This window comes from Pteronotus mesoamericanus, unplaced genomic scaffold, assembly GCF_021234165.1.
Source record: "Pteronotus mesoamericanus isolate MK-2021 breed Mesoamerican mustached bat unplaced genomic scaffold, CSHL_Meso_final contig_263, whole genome shotgun sequence".
Taxonomy (NCBI): domain Eukaryota; kingdom Metazoa; phylum Chordata; class Mammalia; order Chiroptera; family Mormoopidae; genus Pteronotus; species Pteronotus mesoamericanus.
The window spans coordinates 534,209-557,450 of record NW_026555112.1 but is presented as its reverse complement, the minus strand read 5'-3'; the positions used below and the strand labels follow the sequence as shown (position 1 = coordinate 557,450).

The following is a 23,242-nucleotide window of genomic DNA, read 5'->3' as shown; positions in this document are numbered from 1 at the left end:
GCCCTGCCGTCACTCTGCTGTGTGTGCAGGCGTGGGGGCTCAAGGCTGAGTCCCCTGCTCAGACACCGAGAGCTGGCACCCATTGGGGGCTGCCCTCTCTGGGCCTCAAGTTTCCTCATCTATAAATCAAAACGTTGGACTGGATGATTTCCCAGGCCCAGTCCCTAGAGTCCTGAGGGTCTCCCTGCCTCCAGGCAGCCCTGGGCCAGCCGGGGTTCCCGCAGGGGCGGCGGGGGGAGCAGGCTCCAGGACACCAGGTCCTCCCAAGCCTGGTGCCCTGTCCCCCCACTTCCCAGCCTCACCCCACTGTCCAGAAGGCCCTCTGCTGCCTTCAGTCTGGGCTGCCTGAGGCCACCTCTGCTGGTCCTAACACCCAAGACACCCCCGCTTCCTGCTGGGACAGCTCTGGGTCACCACCCCTCCCTATGTTTCTACCCTCTGCCCCAAGTCCCAGGAAACAAACAACCAGGCACTGGCCCCACCTTGTCTTAGAGCCCCCCCAGACCCTGACTGCTCCTTCCTGCCCTGCCAGGACCCCGCCCACCCACCCTGGCCGGTGCTGCCTCCTCCCCGGCCCTGCAGAGTCTGCCATGCTCAGCTCAGCCCTGCAAAGCGGCGCCCCCAGGCGGAGGCCCTCCTCCAGCCAGGTCCTGTCCACAGCCTGGGGCCCACGCCACTTCCCCTCAGGGCGCTCTGCTTGTCGAAGCTGGCCTCCCTTTTTATGTCCAGCTTTGCTGCAAAACAGTCACCAGGAGCTTGTTAAAAACAGAGTGCCCACCTGCACCCCTCCTCCAATTCTTACTAAGACTGAGGTAGGCCCAAGGTTGGCATTTTAGCAAAGCACCCAACAGTGTTTGCCCTGTGAGCTTGGAGCGGGCGGTGGGGGGGTGGGGGGGCGGCATCTGAGAAACAGGCGACAGGGCTTTTGCACCCAACCCCTGGCGTGATCACGAGGGCATCTCTGCCCCTCTCTGAGCCTCAGTGTACCCCCAAGGATTCAGGAATCCATCGCTTGTCCTATCCCTCACTCTGACCTCAGGGTCACCAACCACTGCTTTCCTGGGGCTGCTCCTGGGACCTGGGAAGCCGTCCTGGAGGCCACCCCCGCCTCCGCTGACCCCACCTCGGCCTCTGGACAGCAGGCAAACTGGCTGAGCAGGAAGCAGAGTCTGCTCAGTCAAGGGTGTGAGGTTGGCGCTAGGGCCCCATTCAATCTCCAAAAACGGCCTCGGATCAGATGGCTTTATTCCGGGGCACCTGAGCTCACCTCCGGGTGAGTGGGCCACGGAGGCCCAGGGGCAGGTGGGGGTGTGGCGAGAACCCTGGGCCCAGGGCTCCCCATCCCTTTGGCTCACAGGGGCAGCTGGCCCACTTGGCTGTCTCCAGGGCTCTGAGGGCCACTCCTGGGGGGCCCCCTCCACCCCACCCCTCCTTCCACCCCTGCCTCTCAAGTGAGGCCAGGGGCTTCAAAGGCTGGAACGCGCCCTCTGGAGCGGGTGCTGCCCAAGCAGCCTCTGCATTGGGGGCGGGGCGGGGGTGGGGGCTTCAGACATTCCTACTGGGATCTGGAAGCCACATCCTCGCTGCTGAACCTCGCTGATTCCCCCAAAGTCAGCAGGGGAGGATGGGACCGGAAGAGAGAATCGGGAGGCGACAGGCTGGATGTGACCCCACCAGCCAGGCCTGGTGACCATCCCGGCCACTCCAGGGAAGTCTTGACCACCAGCTGAGGGCCCTCCTCCTTCCTCGTGCCCTCTGTGGGTTGGTGTTGGGGGGCAGGCTTGAGGACAGGATGCCGCTGGCTGCTCCCACAGGGCCCTGCCGCCCCCGGAATACTTGTTTCCCAGCTCAGGGGGCGCCATGGGCTCTCTGAGTCCGGGAGGCAGGCCCCAGCTCTGCAGGGGGCAGCTCCTCATGTCAGCACCTGCTGGATCCAGCCAATCACACCTGTGATGCGGGTGTAGACGCCAAAGTAGTTGGGCCGGCCGCAGCCCAGGCCCCAGCTGACCAGCCCGGCCAGGAACCAGCGGCCACTGGGCTCCCTGCACACCAGCGGGCCACCCGAGTCGCCCTGAAAGGGGGAGAGGAGGGGCAGGGCTGCATCAGGGTAAGGGCGCCCCTACTTCCGGGGGAGGGTCCTGAGTGCTGGGGGCGTCTGAGAGACAGCAGGTACGGAGGCACAGTGCCTCTCGCAGCCTCGGCTTCCCTCATCCCTTGGCCTGGCCTCCAGCATGTCCTGACTGTCCTGGGACTGGGGGGGGGGGTGTCCACACGCCCCGCCCCCTCTGCCTCCCCCTGTGGGCTCCTACTCCTCCTCTCCTGCGGCACCTCGGGCAAACAGCCTCACGGTGGGCGAGGAACAGAATTGGTTCTGAGCCTCAGACCTCCCTGCCCACCACCGGTCTCTCCTGTGGCCTGCAACCTGGGGCAAGTCCCCCAACGTCCTGTAAAGCAGGGACAGCCATGCCCTGCCTGCTGGGAGCCCACGAAGCTTCAGCGAGCTGATGTGGGCAAGATGGCCAGGCCCGGGTTGAGGTGAGCGTCACCCTCTCCCCGCTCTGGCCCAGCCCCGGGGGGAGTCACCTGGCAGGCGTCCTTCTTGCCCTTGTGGTAGCCGGCACACAGCATGCGGGGTGTCACCTGGTAGTGATAGGCCTCGCTGCACAGGTCCTGCGGGATCAGCTGCACATCCACCTTCTGGAGACCGTTGCTGGTAGGACCTGTCCGGTGGGGTCGGGGCCAGAGGGCAGAGGTGAGAAGATCCAGGAGTCCCTGCCCCCTCCCCCACTGTTTCCTTTGCATCCCAGGAGCCCCCACTGGCCCCGCCCACTCCTCCCCCCTGGCCACTCTGCTCTGGCTCCTGCTCTGAGTGGCACATGGGCACAGAGCCCCCACCCAAAGCCTGTCTGCGCGAGTGTCTTCTCCAGCTTTTCCTCCCCTTCCTCCTCCTGCTTGAGGCCCCTGGCCACCTCTCCTCTGCTCTGTGACAGCCCCAGGGGATGTTTCCAGAGCACACGCCTGACCCTCTCACCCCTAAAATGCCTCAGCACCCCCCCGCCCGCCACAGTCCAGCCCAGTGCTCCTCCACGAGGGCCGCGTGCAGAACCCCAGGGGCTCCGCTATGCCCTGAGCCTGTCTCACCCAGAGACGTGCTCGCCTGGGTGCACCAGCCTCAGCGTTCTTCCCGGCGGCCCCAGGGCCTTCTCTAAAGCACAGGTCAAGGGCGCCCCACACATCGGCCCCCAGCTCCACCTGCCCCGCTTCCCTCTGGCGCTGGCTGTCCTCAGAGCTCCCTGGGTGCCATCTGTCCCTTGCTGGGATGCCTTCCCCCTCCGCCAGGACACTGCCAACTCGTCTGCCAAGCCTCAGCGTAGCCCACCCGCCCCCTGGAAGCCTCCCTGCCCCTGCCCGTGTAGGTCAGCTCTTAGCACTGTCTGTATCCCGCGCGAATGCTCTCTTTTCCTCTGTATGTCCCGTTAACCCTCCTCAGGGTCTCCCATGGAGTGTGTGCTCATCAGCGTGTCGCAGAGCGACCCATGGCTTTACCGCTGCCCCCCGTCAACCACTTGGACAAGTCGCCTTCCAGCTGGGCCTCTTCCCTCATCTATAAGTGATTTCTACAGTCCTGCCTCCACACTGTAAATCCCTGGACACATTTTTAAAGCCACCACCATGACGGGCACGGGGCATGGCTGTAGGCAGCCAGCCCAGGCCGGCATTCAGAGCACTGCGAGGTGGCCTCTGGGGACAGCGGGCTCCTGTCAGTTTAGGCAGGACGGGGAGAAACCCCTGCTTCTGAAGGGCCGTGGCAGGAGCAGCAGGGGCTCTGGGCTCAGGCAGCCCTGAGCTCCAGTCTCTGCTCCAACCCGCTCTGGCTGTGCATCTTTGAGCAACTGCTAAATGTCTCGGAGCCTCGGTTTCCCCATCCATAAAATGGGGTCATAAAACCCACCCTAGGGTTACTGGGTGGATTATATGAAATCACGATCCCCTAAAATCCAACCTTAGCTGAGAGCCTCTCCCGCCGCTGGCCCGACACACACACACATTACCTTCCACGCCCCCCTGTCTGAGTAGCAGAGGGTGGAGGCTTGCCTGTGGGGCGGTGGGGTCCCTGGCCTGCCCCTTTACCCCATGCGTATCCCCCAAGATAATCTCCCGTGACGTCCGTTCTCCCTAAAGGCCCTTCCGGGAGGAAGGGTGGGGCCAGGAGGGTAGGGGCCCACAGTCAGTAAAAGAGTGTTTATTTTTTCTGTGAAATCCAACCCTTAATCCCAGGATCTGCAAGCCTGGGGGTGGAGCCCTGGCCCCCTGGCCCCACTCTCTCCAGGCCAAACATTGGGGGAGGCCCACCGCACCCCCACCCCCACCTCCCCACCCTCCGTCCTGTAGGCCTGCTCACCACCCTCCCGCAGGGCGCCCCAGCCCGTGATCCAGCAGTGCAGGCCCGGCTCGAAGAAGTGGGAGCGCGCAGGCAGGCAGACGGGGCGCACGGCGGCCGAGCGCACCACGGGGTGGTCCAGCTGCAGCAGGGCCACGTCGTAGTCGTGGCTGTCCTCCTCGTGGTACGGGTGCAGGAACAGGCGGCTCACCTTGAAGGATACCTCGCCTGGCCAGCGCGAGCTCTGCCACACCTTGCCCAGGAACACCGTCCACAGCAAGGGGGAGGCCATGCTGGGGGCGGGGATGCGCCCAGCTCAGCGGCTGCCCTGCCCACCCCAGACCCTCAGGACAGATGGCTTCCCCAGCTGGGACGCATCCCTGCACCCATCCCCGCCTGCTCTGCTCTGGAAGGCTGGGCGGCTGGCGCAGTGTTCACTGTCCTCCCCAGGGCCCACCCGCCTGGGTTCCGGCCCCAGCTCCGTCCTATTCCTAGGTATGCGTGTGCCTCGGTAAGACTCAGCCTCCTCATCTGTAAAATGGGAATAGCATCTTCTACTCGTGTTACTGGGGGCAATACAGTAAGAGTGTATGTAAAAAATTAGCACGGTGCCAGGCACGTGACAAGTATCCCTCCCTTTTTATCTGTGTGCTTCATAGGCGGGGCTGCTGTGAACTCGCGGAGACCTGTCTGTCCGTCCTCACTGGGACGGGGCAGCGGAGTGCGGGGGAATCGGCAGATTGTCTGGGCAGGTCAGCGTCTAGGTCACCCTTGACCCTGAGGGCAGAGGGGAGCCAGGGATGGAGTGAAAGGGACTGAGGCGGTCAGACCGCACTCAGAAAGAGTCCCCGGCACCCAGCCGCTGGGGTGACCGGGGCGATGGTGCCAGTGTGGACGGGCAGCGGCTGAGGGTTCGTCCGGAGCACCGAGAAGGCTTGCTGTCTGGCTCTGGATGTCAGGAGGAGGGGGCACCCCGGTGGTGCCAAGCCTTTGACAGGGGACCGTGCAGACCCAGGACGGAAGAGGAGGTGCGGGGAGAGGAGTCCAGCGCTGGCTGTGCTGGGGGCTAGGCCTGACGGCCCAGAAGGTAGTGCTGGGCTGGGAAGGGGCCCTGTAAGCCCACCACCATGCAGGCAGTGATGATGTCTGTGAGGTGTCCCCGCCGGGAGGAGGGGGGCCATGGCCCGTGACCAGATCAGGCTGTTCTGGTCTGTGCTGCGCCCCGAGTGCTAGGCTCAGCCCTTGGCACATAGCGGGAGCCCCGCCAGTGTTGCTGCGCGGATGCAGGCATGAATGAACACGTGAGTTACTGACCCAGCCCCAACCAGGTGCCGAAAGGAGAGCCCAGAGAGGCGGCGCAACCCGTCCAGGGCCACGGAGCATGCTGTGGTGGAGCCAGGACTGAGCCCAAGTGCGGGGCCAGCCATTTTCGGGGTGGGGGTCCTCAGCAGCCTTCCCTCTGTCTGCTCAGAGCTTAGGGCCCTCCCTGCCACGGCCTTCCCTACCCCAGTGCTTATGGTCTCGGTCCCCACGCCCTCCCCCTCACCTGTCCTCCTGGAAGCAGTGGGCAGCGGTTATCACCCAGCGGTCGGCGATGAGGGCCCCCCCACAGATGTGTCGACCCCGAACCTGGAGGCTGGCCTGCCAGGGCCACTCACCCTCCGAGGACACGGCCCCGCCCACAATGCGGCCGGAGGGGCCCTGGAGGCCACAGTCTGGGTGGGGGAGAGGGCAGGGAGAGGCAGATGTGGAGGGGCAGGAGGGAAGCCAGCGAGACAGAAAGAGACAGAGAACGGGGAGAAGGAGAGAAGGAGAGCGAAGGAAGACATGGAGGGAAAGAAAGAAGGGAGGACAGAAGGAGGGGCAGAGGCAGGACCAAGGGACACAGAGACAGATGGACATGTGGTGAGCTTCCCCTCCAGATTCCCGGTGTGGGCACCTCCCTCTCTCCCTCCCACACTCCGGGCGCCCTTTGCGGGGCAGGACAGCGGGTCTCCTGCCCCGCCCACCCCGTCGAGCCTGTGGGGGTGGCGGCCTCACCGCAGTGCTGCTCGTCGGAGCCGTCTCTGCAGTCGAGCTGCCCGTCACACCGCGGGTTGGGCTTCTTCACGCAGCTCCGATCCTCACACTGGAAGGTGAAGGTCCCGCAGGGCACCCCTGGGAGAGAGGGGGTGGGGGCAGGGCAGAGGGTGGGTCCCTGAGCTTAAGGAAGCTTCCAAATCAAGGCCCAGGGAAGGCGAAGCCTGGAAGAGGCCAGGAGGTGACTGGTGGAGGGTCTCCGGATCACAACGAAGGTTCCCTGAGGCTCCTTCAGTGTCTCCTAAGCTATGTCCCTTCTCCCTCAACCCTGAGTGTTCTGTTGAGAGCAAGGCTATGTCTTGCCTCTCAGCCAGGGCCCCTGAGCATAGGGTCATGCCTCTTCCTTTGGTGCAGTACCCGAAGGCAGAAATGTGCCTCCATTTTCAGACTAGGCACAAAAGAGCAAGGCTGTGCCTCTCCCGTCAGACTAAGGCTCCACACTTAGCCTGGCAGTCCTCCAGGCCCCGGCCCCGGCTCGCTGCCCAACCGCCGCTCACTGCCTTCTCCACGAAGGACTTTCTGCTCTACCGTCTGGTTTTCACCGGGTCTCCCTTCCCCCCGCCTATTCGAATATTACCTCTCTTCAAGGTCCAGTGCAAAGCCCACCCCCTCTAGGAAGCTCCCCTGTCTGATCTCTCCCCACCCTCCAATCTCCCCAGGCTACTGGACCTCACATCCAGAAGGCTTTGGGCAGCGAGAGTTGCCCACCATGTGTTCCTCCTAACTGATAATCCCCAGAGAGCAGGGGTCACATGTCTGGTATCTTTTACTCCCATTCTGCCCCTTGCTTCTCCTATCACTGGGTAGTCTGCAAGAGTTGGTTGGTTGGTCAGTTGGCTGGCTGGCTGGCTGGCTGGCTGGATGGATGAATAAACCAATGGACACACATTGGAACTTGGGCAGACCAACAAATGGGTGGATCGATGGTCCAGTAGGGAGACTGACAAGCAGTTAGAAGGGTGGATAACTGAGCAGATGTAAAAACCCATAGACAGACAGGTAGTTGGAGAGATCAGTGGATGCATGCACACATATTCGTGGATGCATGGATGGAGGATGGAACAACGGACGCACAGACAGGTAGTGGGGCAAACCAATAAATGCTTAGGTTAATGGTTCAGTGAATAGTTGGTTGGAGAGGCCAATGGATGGATAAATGAGTGGGTATACATTCAAGCTCTGGTTGGAGAGACTAGAAGATGGGTGGATGGGTGGATGGATGGATGGATGGATGGACAGATGGATATGTAGGCATACACACAGAAGGGTTGGTAAGTATCTGGACACAAGCGCAGAGACCTTTGCCACAGAAGCATGCAGAAGGGCTGGGCTCGTCTGGCCGAGACCCATTTGTTGCTGGCCCTCTAGACACCGGGCCATACCCCGCCCTACCTTCCTGGCACTGCTCCTCATCACTTGCGTTGACACAGTCAGGCTGCCCATCACAGACCCTGGACAGTGAGATACACGTGCTGTCCTCTTGGCACTGGAACATGGCTCTGCAAACTGTGGGGATACAGAGAAGGGAGGAGGGAGCCTTCATGACGCCTGTAGAACATGCACGTCGCCTCACAGGTCTCTTTTCAGCTGCTTTGCCCTCGAGTTTCCCAGCAGCCTGGGGAGGTGCCCTAGTTCCTTGAGGGAAACAGAAATGAAGTGGCTTGTCCAAGGTCGCCTGGCTCAGTGGGAACTTGAAGCCAGGTGTGCTGGGGCACCCTCCGCAGCACCCGGGCAGAATCGTCCCAGAGGAAGGCGTGTCTCCCTTCCCCCCAGCTTCTCTCCGCACACACTGAAGACTTTGATGGGATAGGGGAGGCGGTAGGTCTGGGGACATAACACCCGATCAGGCCGCCCTGGCGGTGACTCTGGGAATCAGAAGCCAGGATTCAGCAGAACAGACATTGTTCCAAGAAAGCTCAGGCTTGGAGACCACCAGGCCCTGGAGCCTCTTTGCAGGGCTGGGCAGCAATGAGCCCAACTCCAGTAAGAGCTGGCAACTCCAGTCTGAGCCCCAGAAGTGGAGGAGTGAGGACCCCTTCAAGGGACGGAGATGGTGGCTTCCCTCCTTGGATGCCCAGGGCCGGCCTTCCCCTGCTTAACAGCCTCTCCTTCCTGGTCCTGCCCTCGGCCGCTCTTTTCCTCCTTGGATGGATGCCAGGGACAGAGGCTGGGGCGGTGGCCTTGTGGGGAGTAGCCCTGAGAGGGGAGTCAGGAGACCTGGTCCCAGCTCGTCCCTATCACTGCTCCATGGGACGGTCTTGGGATTCCCACCTGGTGCCTCCATCTTGCAATCTGAGCACAGAGAGAGATCCCCACTTCCTGGGTGCTGCTAGTAGGGTCTCTGCTCACAAGGGTGGGCTCAGCTGAGGGCAGAGAAGGTGAGGGGAGGGGGACTGCTCACCGCAATTTCGCTCATCCAGGCCATTGGGGCAGTCCTTGACCCCGTCACAGGCGGGCACACAGAGTCCATTCACAGAGCAGAGGAACTCCCCGGGGCAAGCTGGGGTGGCGGGAGGGTACCATTAGGACATGTCATCATGAAAACACACGTAGATGCAGCATCTGTGTGCTACCCATGCACCCACATGTACACATGCTATGCACACAGTCCCTGTGCACATCCACGCCCAGGCACATGCACACAGCACACATGGGTATGCATGAGTGTGTATCCCGGGCAAACACAAGTGACTGCTCTGCACACACACAAAGCTGCATGTTTGTGTGCACACGCATATGTGTTCACACGTGCACACACTCACTCCCTTCGTCTAGCCTCTTGGTGTCTCCAGGGATGGCAAAGGGGCTGGAAGAAGCTGCGGGGCCGTGGGGGCGCCTTCCTTGTCCCCCGCCAGCTCGTACTCACGGTCCGACTGGTTGTACAGGCTGTAGTGCACCTGCACGCCGGGCCCCGTGAGGGAGATCTGGGAGGTGAAGTTGATGGTGATGCCGGCGCTGGCCACCACGGGGATCCTCTCGACATAGGGCTGCAGGGTGCGCAGGCCACACAGCCTGGGGTTGACAAGAGAGAGACTCAGGGCCACTTGCATCTGTGCAAGGGAAGGGACAGCCTGGGCCCTGGTGCAGTCAGGGCCAGGATGGGGCAGCCGGCGGCGGGGAGCTGCACCTCCGCCCCCGCTGCCTCTGCCCTGCTTTTTCCCGTGGGTGACCGCGCACCCCCACAGTTGTCTCTCCTCTGGAAAGCAGCCTGGCTATATCACTCCTCTGCTCAAAACCCTTCAATGGCCACCCCCCCTTGCTTGCAGGATAAACTTCAAAGTCTGGATTCATGTCCCCATTACCTACCAAGTCAAGGTCCTTCTCTGAGCCTCCCTTCCCTCCCTGATAAAAGAAGGGATATTTGGTCTCTGTTGGCCTGAAATCTGGCAAAAAGGCTTCAATGTGAGCGCAGAGGCAGAAGTCCTGGCTGCTGTGTTCTCTGTGGACAGGACAGGGTGTCCCCTCGTGCTCCGTGTGGGGTCAGGAGGCAGCGTGCTCCTGCTCAGGCACTGGCCCTCCCACAGAGACACCCCCATAGCCTGGTGGCCTCCCTGGGACCCTCTGGGCCTGAGGGAGGCACTGGCCCTGCTCAGGGACGGCCATCACAGTGCTGATGGAAGCGCCTTCTCTGAGTGTGGCCACGCCTGGCGGGACCATCCCCCAGCCGTGGGAGCACCCCCTATCCCTGCTGTGTCCCCTCCCTCCCAAGAACATGCCCTTATTTCCCAGAGCAGGTAGGAGACCTCTACAGAGAGGGCGAGTTCTCCCCAGAGAGCAGGTAGGAGTCCTTCCACCTCCACGGTAGGGCCACAGCGAGCTCATCCCGCCCGGAATCCAGGTGGACCCCACCTCACCATGCAAGTGGGTGTCCCTTCATGGAGTGGTGAAACCAGACCCCCAGAGCAGCGGGACCACCCCAGGGAGCAGTGTGGAGTTTCCTGCCTTCCCAGGCGGACCCCCTCCCGGAACAGATGGGATGCTCCTAGGAATGCCCCCCTCGCCCAGCAAACAGGAACGCCTCCACTGAGCAGGGAAGCAGCCCCTGAACTCTGGTGCAAAGATCTCGAGAGAGAGGTAAAAAGGCCGGAGCCGGTAAGTCGACGGAAGTGAAGGGAGCAAGTGGGAATGCCCATCGCATGCTGCGAACACCCGCTCCTACACACACACGCGCGCGCACGCGTCAGCCATGGGCCAGGTACCTCCTTAGAACTTCTAGAACGCGCTAAGCACTTCAGCGAATTAACCGGTGAGTTAATCAACGAACCGCTGAGGATGAGCTTTGGGGCTCTGTTAGCCTCTCAAGGCGTGGGGTGGAGCCTGGGCACAGCGGGACCTCCCCTGCTCCTCCCCCTCGCCTGCAGCTTGCAAGGCCTCCTTGTTCAGGCATTTCGAGGTTCTTCAAGCACCTTCGCCCTGTGAGGGAGGACTTGTTCCCAAGGCCAGAGCCCAGCCTCCTCAGGACCCAGGAGGACCCACACAGCCTGCTCATGGGGAGGTGGGCCCCCGGCGCTCACTGCAGCGTGAGCTTTGGGGGCTGAGCCCATACGTTCCCATACCCCCCACAGACCTGGCCCAAGGTGTAGCTTCCCTACACTGTCTGCCCACAGTGACCATATTCTTGCCCTCATACCAACAGCTCTCCGAGTGAGGTCTGGGGACCACCGGCATCCACAGTAAAAATTATTATCATAATAAGGCTCAGCTATCTCATGCCTTTTGAACTCTCTCTCACAAGAATACAGGCAAATTTTCCAGAGACTGCGTGATGTATGATATGGTGAACCGATTAAATGCAGAAGCAAATGTGGGGATCCAGCTGTGGTCGAGTAATCCAGTTATTAAAGAAAGTTGTGAAAGTGGAAATGATGTTGTTTTTCTCACCAAATGTTATTGGCTTTGGAAAACACCATTAAAAAATGTGAAAATGTAATGGTTTTGTTATTATTTTAAATGAATTGATAAATATTTTAAATGTTTCTCAGTTTTAACTTATAATACTGTAAATATAGATTATGTAACGTGTGTAAAAACTCCTTGGGGTGCTCAACAATTTAAGAAAGTGTCAAGGGGTTCTGAGGAGGGAACTTCTGAGAACCACTGCTAGGATTCCCACAGCCCACAGACGGCCAGGCTGGGAGGAGGCGCCACTAGGGGGCGCCCCCGAGCAAGCCTGGCCCCTCATGGTTTTACAACTAAGGAAACGGGGGGGGGGGGGGGATTTGGTCGTTTGTTTTTAAAATGGATGAACACGTTACCATCGATTGTTATCCCCAGAGAACCGCCCTGCAGAGCAGACAGGGGAGCCAGGGGCTGGGAAATACTGGGCAGAGGGACATGAGGGATGAAGTGCATCCCTAAACATCTTAAGGGTCAAGGACACGGGGCGCTGTCTCCCCACGGTCTCTGGGGATTGTCAGACAGGGAGGAGTCAGAGCTGGGCTGGAGGGGAGTGGAAACGTTCCGGTCTGGAAGAATTTGAGCGTTGCACGCTTGCTCCAAGCCTTGGCCACGTGCCCCAAAGTACCAGCATTTGCGGGCAGGACGTGGTGGCAACTGGAGTCTGAGAGAGAATTCCAGAATCAGCTGGTGGCTCAGCCGGGTACCCCAGAAACCTGCCCAGCCTGAGAAGCATTTGGCTCTCACCCTGGAGGCCTCAGGCAGGGGCGGGAAGGCAGAATCCCTGGGGCAAGACTCTTGGTTAGCAGGTAGCCAGACAAGACTTCAAGGGAGAGCCTGCGATCTAGTTACTCAGGCTGAGTTCTCAACTCAGAGATGATCTGTTTAGCCTACGCAGTGTTATTTATTTATTTTTTCCAATTTAGTTGCTAGCTAATTTCACATAATAATCTAGATTCTTGTTTCTCATGAAAAATAAGCCCAGGAACACTGGCTGGTGCTTGGAAACCACCTGATTGAGTCAGTGCACATGTGGCCCTGCTAACAGAGTCCCTACCTGTCCCGCTATTTCCAAGCAGCCTGCCTCCTGAAATTACATATGCCCTGTCCCCACATCTGCATTTCTGGTTCCTGCTGCAGAGCCTTCTGGGGGAGGGTACACATCCTCCAGCTCTCCGATTCCTCCCCACCCACCACATGCCGCCTCCTCCCCAGCAAGCCCTCTCCAAGAAGCTCAGAAGCCTGAAGGCTGTGGAGCGCTCCTCTCATCTCAGCCACAGTGTCCTGAAGGGTGCATTTTTTTTTGCACTGTGGCCTGCCTGGCTTTCTCATCTCTCTGGATTTGGGGATTTTTCCTTCTTGTCTCAAATGGTAAGCAGGGACCATGCCTACCAACTTGCATATCAATAACTCCGCACAGGGAGGACTTCAAGAAAGGTTGGATGGTGGGTTGAGAGAAGGGTGGGTGGATGGATGAAGGGTCGATGGATGAAGGGTGGATGGATGAAGAGTGGATGGATGGATGGATGGATGGATGGAGGGGGAAGGGTGGGTGAAGAGAAGGAAAAAAGAAGGGGTGGACAGATGGTGGATGAGTGGATGGATGGTTAGATAGATGGATGAATGAATGGGTGGGTAGAGGAGTGAGTGAGCAGGTGGAAGAAAGGAAGGGTGGGTAGATGGATGGATGGGTAGATGGAAGGATGGTGGGAGGAAGGAAGGAAATAAGGAAGATGGGTGGATGCATTCCTTTCCCCAAAGAGGGTCAGAGGATGCAAACAGTAAAGGAAGGAGGACAGCAGCGTCTCACACGGTGGCCAGAGTCCTGGACCTAGAGCTACAGAACTGAGTTGCAGGCCCAGCTTTGCCCCAAGAAGCAGTTGTGTTACCCCAGGCACAGGGCTCAACCTCAGCAAGTTTCAGTTGTCACACCTGTAAAAAATCTCCCTTGTAGGAGGTTTTGAGGAATGTGTGAGAAAACGACGTCTTTGAAAGCCAGCTGCTGACGTGGTCAGGCTGAGTTCATCTAGGGCAGCCGCTGGAGCTCTGCCTGCCTCACCGCCAGCGCCCAGCGCAGGTCTGACACTGGGCAGTTTCCGGGCGGCCTTGGTGGCTGCAGGCCGTGCTGGCGCCCAGGGGCTCAGCAGAGCGGAAGGGCCGCCCCACAGCCAGGCCAGGCCAGCAGGGCTCCGGGCAGGTCTGAGGAGCCTGCCTGCGCCCATCAGTAGGAAAGAGGTAGAAATGGTTGGACAGATCACAGGAACAGTGACATCACAGGAGAGGAAGCTGGCAAGAGGCAGGTTCCGGGAAAGGGGGAAGCCTCGCTGCGGTGACGCCCAGCCAGAGTGGGTTCTGCGAAACCAAGCAGCTGGTGGCTGGATCTCTGGAGGCCAGTCCCTCCCCTGCCTCCAGGCCACTCAAAGGGCATCAAGCCTCAGCCAGAGTGAGGTGGGCACGGGGAGAAGCTGGAGAGAAAGTGGGGAGGTGGTGGGAGGGGAGAGAAAGGGCTCAGCGCAGTGCAGAGACATGCCCAAGGATGCCTGGACAGTGAAGGCAGCCCAGGCCAGCGTTTCCTGCTCACTACGCTGGCACCTGAGGAGTAAGGCACCCTCTCCTTGACCCAACCTCTATTGTTCCTCCTCAGTGGTCACTCTGGACCCAAGGACTATGTCTCCCTCTGCCTACAAACCCTGTGCCTGGAAGTCTACACCCTTCCCCAGATGTCTCATGTCTTTACCACCCACACAAGCAGATTTTCCAACAAATGCTCACTCAAAGAATTTCCCAGCACCTACATAGGATGATCACTATCAAAGAAGATCATAACTAGAGGAAGCAGCCTGTCCGGGGCACACAGTGCAGAGGTACGCCTCTGCCTTCCCTTCTGTGCTGGCACACGGGCAGAAGCCTGCAGGCAGGGGGACGGCAGTCCCCTCTCGGGGACCCTGACCCTTAATGGAGGTCTGAAAAGATAGAGACAGGACCTTGCGGGCTGCTCTTGGAACTGCCGAGAGCCACAGAAACTGTTAGTCTTCTCACTAGGGGTCCCAAGGGTTGGTCAGACTGCAGGCGCCGGGAGCGCCCACAGCGGGTATGGCTGTATGGAGGTTCTGCGCGAAGAATGGGCACCAGCGTGCGCACCAACGTGCGCATGCGTACGTGGGCGGACTGAAGGAGGTGCGCAGACACCGGCCCGCGTTTGCACACCCATACACGGGGGCTGGGTCAGACCACTGTGCCCAACCCTGGTTTCCCCCCGACAAGCTGGGTGCGTTTGTGGAAGTGCCTTGGCCTCTCTGTGCCTCAGATTCCACAATGGTCCAGGGACCTGCACCAGGACCTGCTTCCTTACCGGGTTGTGGAGGATGAAGAAAAAGGCACCTAAACCTCTTAGCTTGGGGCCTGTCCGCACGGGGTCGGCAGCCAGTTACGAATTTATGGTTGATGCCTCTTTCCCAGGCTGGCAGGAGCCAGCGTCCTGCAACAGCCATTGTCTCATTTAGTTTTAGTCCTGTGTGGGGATCTGTTTCCCACCCATTTTCCAGAGGAGTTACCCGAGGCTGGGAGACATGAGTCCTGGCCAAGTGGGAAGGAGAGGAGTCAGGATTGAGCCCTGTTCTGTCGTGTTTCCACAAAGTAAGCTCCTTCCGCAATGACACTTCACTAGGAACTAACAGAACACACTGGGTGCACCTATCTGATGGGTGAATAATAAGTTGGGGCCGTGGCCAGGGGGCTCAGTTGGTTAGAGCGTCATCTCAATATGCCAAGGCTGTGAGTCCGATCCTTGGTGAGGGCACAGGCACGAATCAACCAATGAATGTGAACGCACAAGTTAGTGGGACAACAAATCGATGTTTCTCTCTCTCTCTCTCTCTCTCTCTCTGTCTCTTCCTTCCCCTCTCTCTCTCTCATATCAACAAATGCAAATTTTAAAAAATAAAAATGAACAGTTGAGGCCCTGGGCCGGCCTAACTCCCTTGTTTTACGGATGAGGCTGGGAGTGTTCCCAGAGGTCTGTGCAGAAGCCAAGTGGCCTCCATGAAGCAGGGAGAGGAGTGGGAATGGAGGAAAGGGGTGGGGGCGCTGGGCCCCCATAGTCCCCATCTGACCACTACCTGGCTACACCCTGAGGTCCCTCCCTACCACTCAAAGGCAAAAAGATAAGGACTAGCAGCCAAGTCTTTAGTGTTGTCCAAGTCTTTAGTGTTGTCTAGCCTCAGTTTGTCCACCTATATGTACAATGGATGAGGGTTGAGATCAATGGCCCATTCCGCTCACACGTTCTATAGCTCAGTGGTTCTTTGAGACACTGGGAGGGGGAGGCCCCCTCAGAACCCGTTAGAAACTGTCACAGCCCCTGAAATTCACCCTCAGGGCATCATTCCTTTGATTAAGGCTGTCTCCATCTGTGGTCCACATTTGAAACCCACAGGGAGCTCCTGGTGTCCACAGCCCCCGGGGCCTATCCCCTTGCTGACCCCTCGGGGCTGCCTCAGGGAGGGGGAGGAAAGCACTCTGTAGGGAGCACGGTGGGGGCCGTCTCGTGTCCTGCTGCTCCTGGCAGTGGGCATGGGAGAGGCCCTGACTACGGACGCATCTGGGCACTGCCTAATCCCCCTGAGCTTCGAGTCCCTTCTCAGAGGAACAGAGCGATGTTTCCATGGACATCGCAGGCCACTGGGCCAATGACCTGAAGCCCGTGCCTAGCGCCAGGCTCGGTGCTGCCGAGGGCCGGGGCCCGGGGCTGAGCTCCTGGTCAATGGAATGGCCATGGCGTAGGGGGAAGGGCAGGCGCGTCAGACCCAGGGCCCTTCCCCCTCCTTCTTAGCCCCTCTCTGAGACGCCAGATTCAGCTCTGGGGTAGAGGGGGCAGCAGGGAAACCCACTATCATCACTCAGAGGCTGTGAATCCTGGACCACTGTCAGGGTCTCTGTGAGCCCCTGAACCCCAGGGGCGCCCAGCTGCCCTCAGCCGGGCAGACCCTAGGCAGGTGGACAGGGATCCCCAAGGAAGCTCCATGAAGGACCAAGGCAGTCATGCCCAGAAATGCCGCCCACATGCTGGGAGCGGTGGGACAAGGTGCCTTCTGCTCCCCGAAAGGCGCAGTCACACCGTCTGGGGTCCCCCCCTGACAGCGCGGGCCTGAGTGCACACCGTCTGTCACCCCCAAAACAGCACGGGCCTGAAGTCACACCGTCCGCATTTCTTCTTTGTCCTTTAATCACTGCCCCTGATAAATTTCAAAAGCCCTGGAAAGTCTGATGACGAGTCAACGAACATTGTCAACCCCTGTCCCCTTTGGCTGATGCCTTGGAATAGGGACAACCTATAAGCAAAGTATAAGCGTTGGTGAATGTGGACACCAACCCCAGCATCCAAGCATTCCAGGGTTCTAGAACCTTCCCATTGTGGTTTATTGGAATCTTGGATACTCAAAATCTGTGAAGCCAAGAAGTCAGACTTTGCATTAGAATTCTAGCCTCTTACACACACGCCTCCACCTAGAACCCCAGGATTGGAAGGGAAGGTGCAGGGCCAACCTGCTAGTAGAGGTACAATCTTCTACTCAGCGTTCTTAGACCCCAGGTGGGGAGGGGTCTCCCAGCTCTACAAAGCTGCTTCAAGATGCTTCTTCTGTCCCCAAGCCTCTCTCCACCCCCCAGCAGTAGAGTCTGGCAGGGCCCCCTCCTGCTTCCCCTCCACGCGACCACTCCCTTCCCAGTGCTGCCTCCCAGATTATCCCCTGCCCCTGAACCTTTGTCACCCCCTGTCTCTCTACCGGAGTCCCCGCACAGCACTTAGACCTGGAGCCCTCCACTGTAAATACCCCCTCCCTTCAATGTCTCCTTGTCTCCTCCTCTCCCATGGCCCCACCGCCCTGCCCACCCGGCCCCTTTGCAGCTGTCAGGACCACCAGCAGCCCCAGGTGCCCGCCAGTGGGCACTGACCAGTCCTCATCCTACGGATCAAACTGCAGCCATGTCTGACCTGAGGACGGCCCCTCGAGCGACCTGCTCCCACTGTGTCCTGCCCACCTCCTCGAGGGGCTCACTTCTTCTTCCAAAACTTTGTCACCAGGGGAGCCAAGGGCAGGACAGGTAGCAGGGTGGGTGCCCTGGACAGGGTGTAGGTGACAAAGGGTGACCCTGGCTACCGAGCACCCCTGCGAAGTGGTCGGGTTAGCCAAAGCACTGGAGCTGGCCGTGCAGCCTCCCAGCCAGGAAGCCCCGGATTTACACCAAGAGCAAGGGGCGCGATAAGGGAAGGAGGCCTCCGATTGCACTGGGGTGCTTCAGGGAGGGTGCTCTGGCACTGTGGGGTCCTGAGGCTCCCGCATCACTTCTTTGAAGGATTTGGGTACCAGCCAGTGGGGTGACAGCCCCCAAGGAAATAAACCATTCCACTCGAACTAGGATCAGCATCCAAGCTGCCCAGTGACACGTGTGTGTCTGAGACCTTTGGGAAGTAGGAGGCGGGGCTGGGGCCAGGGTGGGGGTGCGACAGGGACGGGGTCACAGGGTGTGGGGCCACAGGCCTCAGCGGCCCCACCTCTACTGTCTTCCTGGGCTGCTCCTCTGAGGTCCGGGACTTGGGCTCCCAAGGGGGTACCTGCGGGGAGAGGCAGGGGTCACAGGGGGCGGTACCTCCGGTTCTGGATCGTCCACTGGCCCTGGGTACACGGCAGGTCGTATTTTTGCCTCCGCAGTGCATAGGCATCAAACCAGAGGGCCAAGCCATAGTCTAGGGAGGGCACCTGTGACAGAGGAGCTGCTCACCAGGCGGCCCGTGGGCTGCGGCTGGTCCAGCGACCACACCTTCTAGGCATGGCTGTGGCCAACAGAGCCGGACCTCGGCCACCCCCGCCACCCCCGATCCCAGAGCGACGTGGACCCAGGTCCAGCCTGTGGGGGCGTCATCAGAGGCAGGGCAGTGGACTCCACCCAGCCAGGGTCCCTGGAGGGCCTAGGAGGGCCCTGGACAGACAGCAGGGGGGCACGCGGGGGCGGGGCTCACCTTGAGGTGCCAGGAGCAGTGGGTGCTGGGTGCGTAGTAGCTGGGGAAGTACGGCGTGCTGAGGATGCCCTGTGTCTCCAGCTGGCCCTCCAGGGTCAGGTTGGCCTCGCAGGCTGATTCAGAGAACAAGGGTCACACAGGGCCCCTCTGCTGCGCCCCACTGCACCTCCCAGCGGGGGCGGGGGGCAGCTGAGACCCCACCGCCCCTCCGCCCCTTAACAGTAGCCTCGCAGTTGAGTGTGACTGTGTGACCTTGAGCCTCAGTTACCTCGTCTGTAAAATGAGGACAGTAAGAGTACCTACCTCAGAGGGTAGTTTAGAGAATTAGACAGAAGACACTCAGGCCGCCTGGCATGTAGTAAGGGCTCAGTAAGTGCGAGCTATTGGCATGAACCGTGCAGGGCGGGACTGGCCACCCAGTGGATTCGTGACTGCAAGAGCCTCAGCCGCAGGCCTTGTGGGGGAGGGGAAGAAGCGGGGTCCTTTGCAAAGATGAGGCTCGGAGGAAAGAGGAGCAGCTTAGCTGAAGTCCCACAGTGAGAGGATGAGGGTTTGGGAGCGTGAGCGTCCCCTGCCGTCCTGCGTCCTCTCCATAGAGTCAAGGTCTCTAGAGCAATTGTTCCCTTCTCGCTAAAGTTTTGCCCAACTCTCCCATGAGAATGAGACAGCTCTGGCCCCTCCTTAGTCCCAGGGACCCCTGGAGGGCAGCCAGGGCCCCAGCAGAGTCACCTGGGTACCTGGGGCACTGTCCGAAGGCCTTGGGGGTCAGCGCCAGGAGAGGGAGAGGAAGCTGAGCGAGGAGGGGGAAGCAGCAGCTGTGTGTAGTCTCCTGTTTACAACCCTTCCCACCAGAGCCCTGGAAACTGCTGGGTTCCCTTTGCATGCCCAGAGGCATGGCTACTGCATTCCCACAGACAGCCCACGGGGGGCAGCGGGGGAGGGTATGTGTGCTTTTCCTGGGAGGGGGCAGTACAGAGGGGTCCAGAACAGGAGAGTGGCAGCTGAGGAGGAGCCAGGGGACAGTGTGGGGAGGGCCCCCCCCAGCCCCTTGGAGATTTCCAGGGACACAGTGGGTCCTCAGGCCTGTAGACCACAGAGCAACCCCCTCCAGGCTCAGCCTTGGTGGGTGCAAAGGGAGGAGGGACAGCAAGAGGAGGAGGAGAGGAGACGTAGAAAAAGGGCCAGGAGAGCAGGAGAGGGGGGAGGCCAGACGAGAACTCAGGAGAGAGAACGGGAAGGCAGGAGGAGCGTGAGGGAGGTGAGGGAGATGAGGGAGCGAGCCAGCACCTCAAGTGAGCTCGGAGGAGAAGGCGAGGGACGCAGACTGAGCATCAGGGAGTGGGGGCGGCGTTGGGGCTGCGGGAAGGCGGGGTGGACAGCAGAGGCCCTTCCAGAAACTTCCCTCCCCTCTTCCCACACCACCTGGATACAAGGAGGTGAAGGGCATGCCCAGGGCTGAGCCCTCAGTCTCTGCCCCCTCACTTGCGCCCTACCCACCTCATCCCCTCCCCAGCACCTGAGCCCTCACCCTGGAAGGCCACGGGCTGCACCGAGAGCACAAAGGGGTCGTAGTAGCTGTGTAGGCCCTTCTTCCAGACCACCGCCATGACAGCGCCCGAAGCCAGCACCTCCACCACGGGCTCCTGGCGGCTGCAGCCATAGACCCTGGGTGGACAGAAGGGGGCGTGGGTAAGCCAGGAAGGTGCCTGGGAGGAGCCGAGGAGGGTCAGCTGGGAATCTGTGCATCTGGGTGTGCAGTCGGCCTGCCATGTGGGTTCACTGACAACGTGCTGACTCTTCTCTGGTGCAGGGGACCGAGGGGGGTTCCTTAAGGATCGGGCCAGCATCTCAGCTGAGAAAGGCCAGGGGATCGCTCAGCCTTCAAGAGCTTATCTGCAACGGTGTCAGCTGACTCCAGCCCCACAGAACCTGTTATACCCCCTCAGAGTCCCCATGACCTCTGAGTATCCAGCCGGTGCCCGAAGGAAGAGCAGCCAGGTGCCTGTGGGGACCACATTTCCCAGCTGGCCACACCCTAACCCCTGGTCTTGTTCTGGGCTGGGGCGGAGAGGAAGCAAGGGTACAGGCTGGTGAACCCCCTGGAGCACCCCAGGATCCTACACAGAGCTTTGTGCCCAGAATACACAGAATAAATAATGGTACTCCAAGAATTCTGGATTCTTCCAGGTCTGGAATGTCAGCCTTGCCAAGGCTGTTAGGAGATTGTCAAAGTCAACTGCTTGGTTTCTAGGTGGGGAAACGGAGGCTCAGGAGCATGCTAAGGCCCCACTGTGAGTTCACAGCAGAGAGAGAGGTGCACTGGGCACTGTCTGTGACAGCACCCAGCGTCCCCTGCCGGTAGGTGTCCCCTGGTTTGCCATCTCAAGCAGGGGTGCTCCCAGCTTCCCCTCCCCTCCTACCAACCTCCATCAAATGACCCCTTCTCTCCAACAGAGTCCTCCGAGCCATCGTTAATTCTTAGACCAGGTCCCAGGAAGCCAATAACCCAGCTTCCCAGAGTGGTCATGTCACCATCCAGCGCAAGGTGCCACCTGCCTCCGGTGTGCTGGCCATGAACTTGACCGGAGAGGATGGGCGTGGATGGGGGCACCACGGCAACCCCGCGGTGCGTTTGTGAGATCCAGTCGCAGCCTCAAACGTCAGAGTGGTGTGATCCCAAGGCAGCTCCCAGGAGGGTCCTGGGGCTGGTGGGTCCTGGGGAGGGGCTCTGGCCCCGGCCTCTGCTACCCTAGTTCCTCATTCCTCCTGCTTTTACCCCCCGCGTTCGTTCTCACTGCTGGGCGCCCCCACCCTCCCACATGCCACGCCCTCCTCGCCTTCACGTGCTCCTCTCTCCCGGAAAGGGAGAGATAAGAAGGTAGGGTTAAGAGGAACCTGGAGGCCACATTTAAAGGGGGCTTCCGCTTTTAATGTTGGGGGGTTTCTTTCATTTTCTTTTATTTACTTAGCAGCAGAGCCTTACTGTAGCCAAACTGTCCCCAGTCTCCCAGGGTGTGAACGGGTGAAAACAAACCAGAAGGTTAAAAGTGGATGAGCACCTGCTCTGCTCTCCCATCACCACTGAAGTTCCCTCTCTCGCTCTGGGGTACACTTTGAGGACTCCCCCAAACTTGTCTGTCATTTTAGACCTTCTCCTTGGGTCTGAGGTGGAGTCACCAGCCTGGGTGCCACAGTGCGCAGGGACAGAGCCACACCCAGCAGCCAGGCCCCACCAACAGCAGGGGGTTGGGGGACATTCAGAGAAGCCCCAGGGGAAGTTTGTCAGTGTCTCTGCCTCCCGAAAAACCAGATACCATCTGGCTTCTCTGTATTTCCCAGAGCCCTCCAAGAACCGGCCCACACACACCTAGACTAAGGTCACGGCGTGGCAGGGCAGCCGGCTGTGTCAGCAAGTCCGTGACGCCTCGGAGCCTAGAGACTCAGGGAGGCTCTGGTGGGGGGAGCTGGGAAAAAGCTTCACAGGTTCCCCCCAACCCTGCAAGGTCTGGCCCTGATCTGAGCACGCAGGACCCACCCCACCCCTGCCTGGAAGCTGGCCCAGCCCCAGCATGACAGGGAAGCCAGCAGCCTGGGGCCCTCTGTGTCTTTCCCCACCTCTACCCTGCGGGGAGATGACCAGGCTCCTCGTGACCAAAGCCGTTTCTAGCCCTTTTATGGTCTCCCCCTCGCCCAGCCTGCCCTCTGACCCGGTCACTTCTGCACGCCGTATCATATCCTGTGTCCTAAAGCCCGGCTCCCCCGCTCAGGAGCGCACCGGCAGTGCCCGCTTCCCAGGAGTTAAAGTTTACATTGCTCCTGGCACCCGTGCTCTTAGCGACTTTGCTGCAGCTGGACAGCACGACTGCGGGTGAGGGTCTTGGCATGGATGGGTTGCTTTAAACCCTCACAATGACCCTGCAAGGTAAGCATGGTTGTGCACCCATTTTACAGGCGAGGAGACTGAGGCTCAGAGAGGCAAAGCGGCTTGCTGTAGGGCACACAGCCAGAAAGCCACAGAGTGGGAGGGGGATGTCGGGGCTGCCAGGTTCCGAAGCGTTCTTCTGACGAGCCGTGTGGCCTCCCAGAGCTGACGTTGGGGGTCATCTAGCACAGCTGTTGTGTTACAAATGGGGAAAATGGAAGGGGAAGGGGACCGCCCACAGTCCACAGCCATTTCCAGCTGCCCCTCCCCCTCTGGGTGAGCCTCAGTGCCTCCCAGATAGTGGACCTGAGGTCACACAGCTCCTGGTCTCAGAAGCCTCCGTGTGACCTTTGACCTCACACCACCACTTCCTCCCCAAACCCCCCACCTCCACCCGCACCCTACCCCCCACCTTCCCAGAGACTCACGAGGTGATGAGCCTTCTTTCCAGGGGCCCTGCCACATCATACATGGCCAGGCGGTCCCGGCAGTCGGCCAGCGTCCACTCAAGCCGGAGTTTGAGCATCAGATCCTCTGGGCCCTGCAGGTGCCACAGGCAGCTGGAGACCAGGTAGTCGGGCCCCTTCAGCTGGAGGACCTGGCCCCGGCCCACATAGCTGTAGCGGTAGCAGCCTGGAGTGGGGAAAGGGACAGGCTCCCTGACCCCTACGAGCCAAGAGGAGAGGCCCGGGGAGCCTCCCGGGGCAGGGCTGGGGCGGGGAGAGCAGCTGGACGGGGGGCAGCGCCGAGGCGCCATGTCCCACCGTTCCGTGCCCCTGGGCTTTCACCTCCAGTCTCCACGCAGGCCCTCCTCATTCAGTCATCAGCTCATGCATTCACTCACTCCACTCGCTGGGCTCTCCAGGCTGGGCGAGCGCCAGACAAAGGTCCAGTCGCTGCCGGGAGTGCCAAGAACGGCAGGGACAGACACAAAACACAGTGGCAA

The 23,242-nt window shown here is 60.2% G+C and overlaps 1 protein-coding gene across 2 annotated transcripts in view; it reads right to left on the bottom strand.

Moving 5' to 3' along the window:
* Positions 1 to 1,277: 1,277 nt before the first annotated feature.
* The window catches only part of TMPRSS6 (transmembrane serine protease 6), a 37,257-nt gene continuing 15,292 nt past the window's right edge, over positions 1,278 to 23,242 (bottom strand). Inside the window, exons 7-18 of one of the 2 annotated variants that reach the window (XM_054574514.1) lie at positions 22,725 to 22,929; positions 19,903 to 20,039; positions 18,375 to 18,487; positions 18,005 to 18,114; positions 9,327 to 9,472; positions 8,862 to 8,960; positions 7,853 to 7,966; positions 6,422 to 6,538; positions 5,928 to 6,096; positions 4,403 to 4,674; positions 2,584 to 2,720; positions 1,768 to 2,071 (exon numbers count right to left, since the gene is read on the bottom strand). In XM_054574514.1, the coding sequence (XP_054430489.1) occupies positions 1,913 to 2,071; positions 2,584 to 2,720; positions 4,403 to 4,674; positions 5,928 to 6,096; positions 6,422 to 6,538; positions 7,853 to 7,966; positions 8,862 to 8,960; positions 9,327 to 9,472; positions 18,005 to 18,114; positions 18,375 to 18,487; positions 19,903 to 20,039; positions 22,725 to 22,929 (1,778 nt within the window). In that variant the 3' untranslated portion in view covers positions 1,768 to 1,912. Of the gene's footprint in view, positions 2,072 to 2,583; positions 2,721 to 4,402; positions 4,675 to 5,927; positions 6,097 to 6,421; positions 6,539 to 7,852; positions 7,967 to 8,861; positions 8,961 to 9,326; positions 9,473 to 18,004; positions 18,115 to 18,374; positions 18,488 to 19,902; positions 20,040 to 22,724; positions 22,930 to 23,242 lie in introns of both variants that reach the window. The other variant, XM_054574512.1, reaches the window with a different exon arrangement.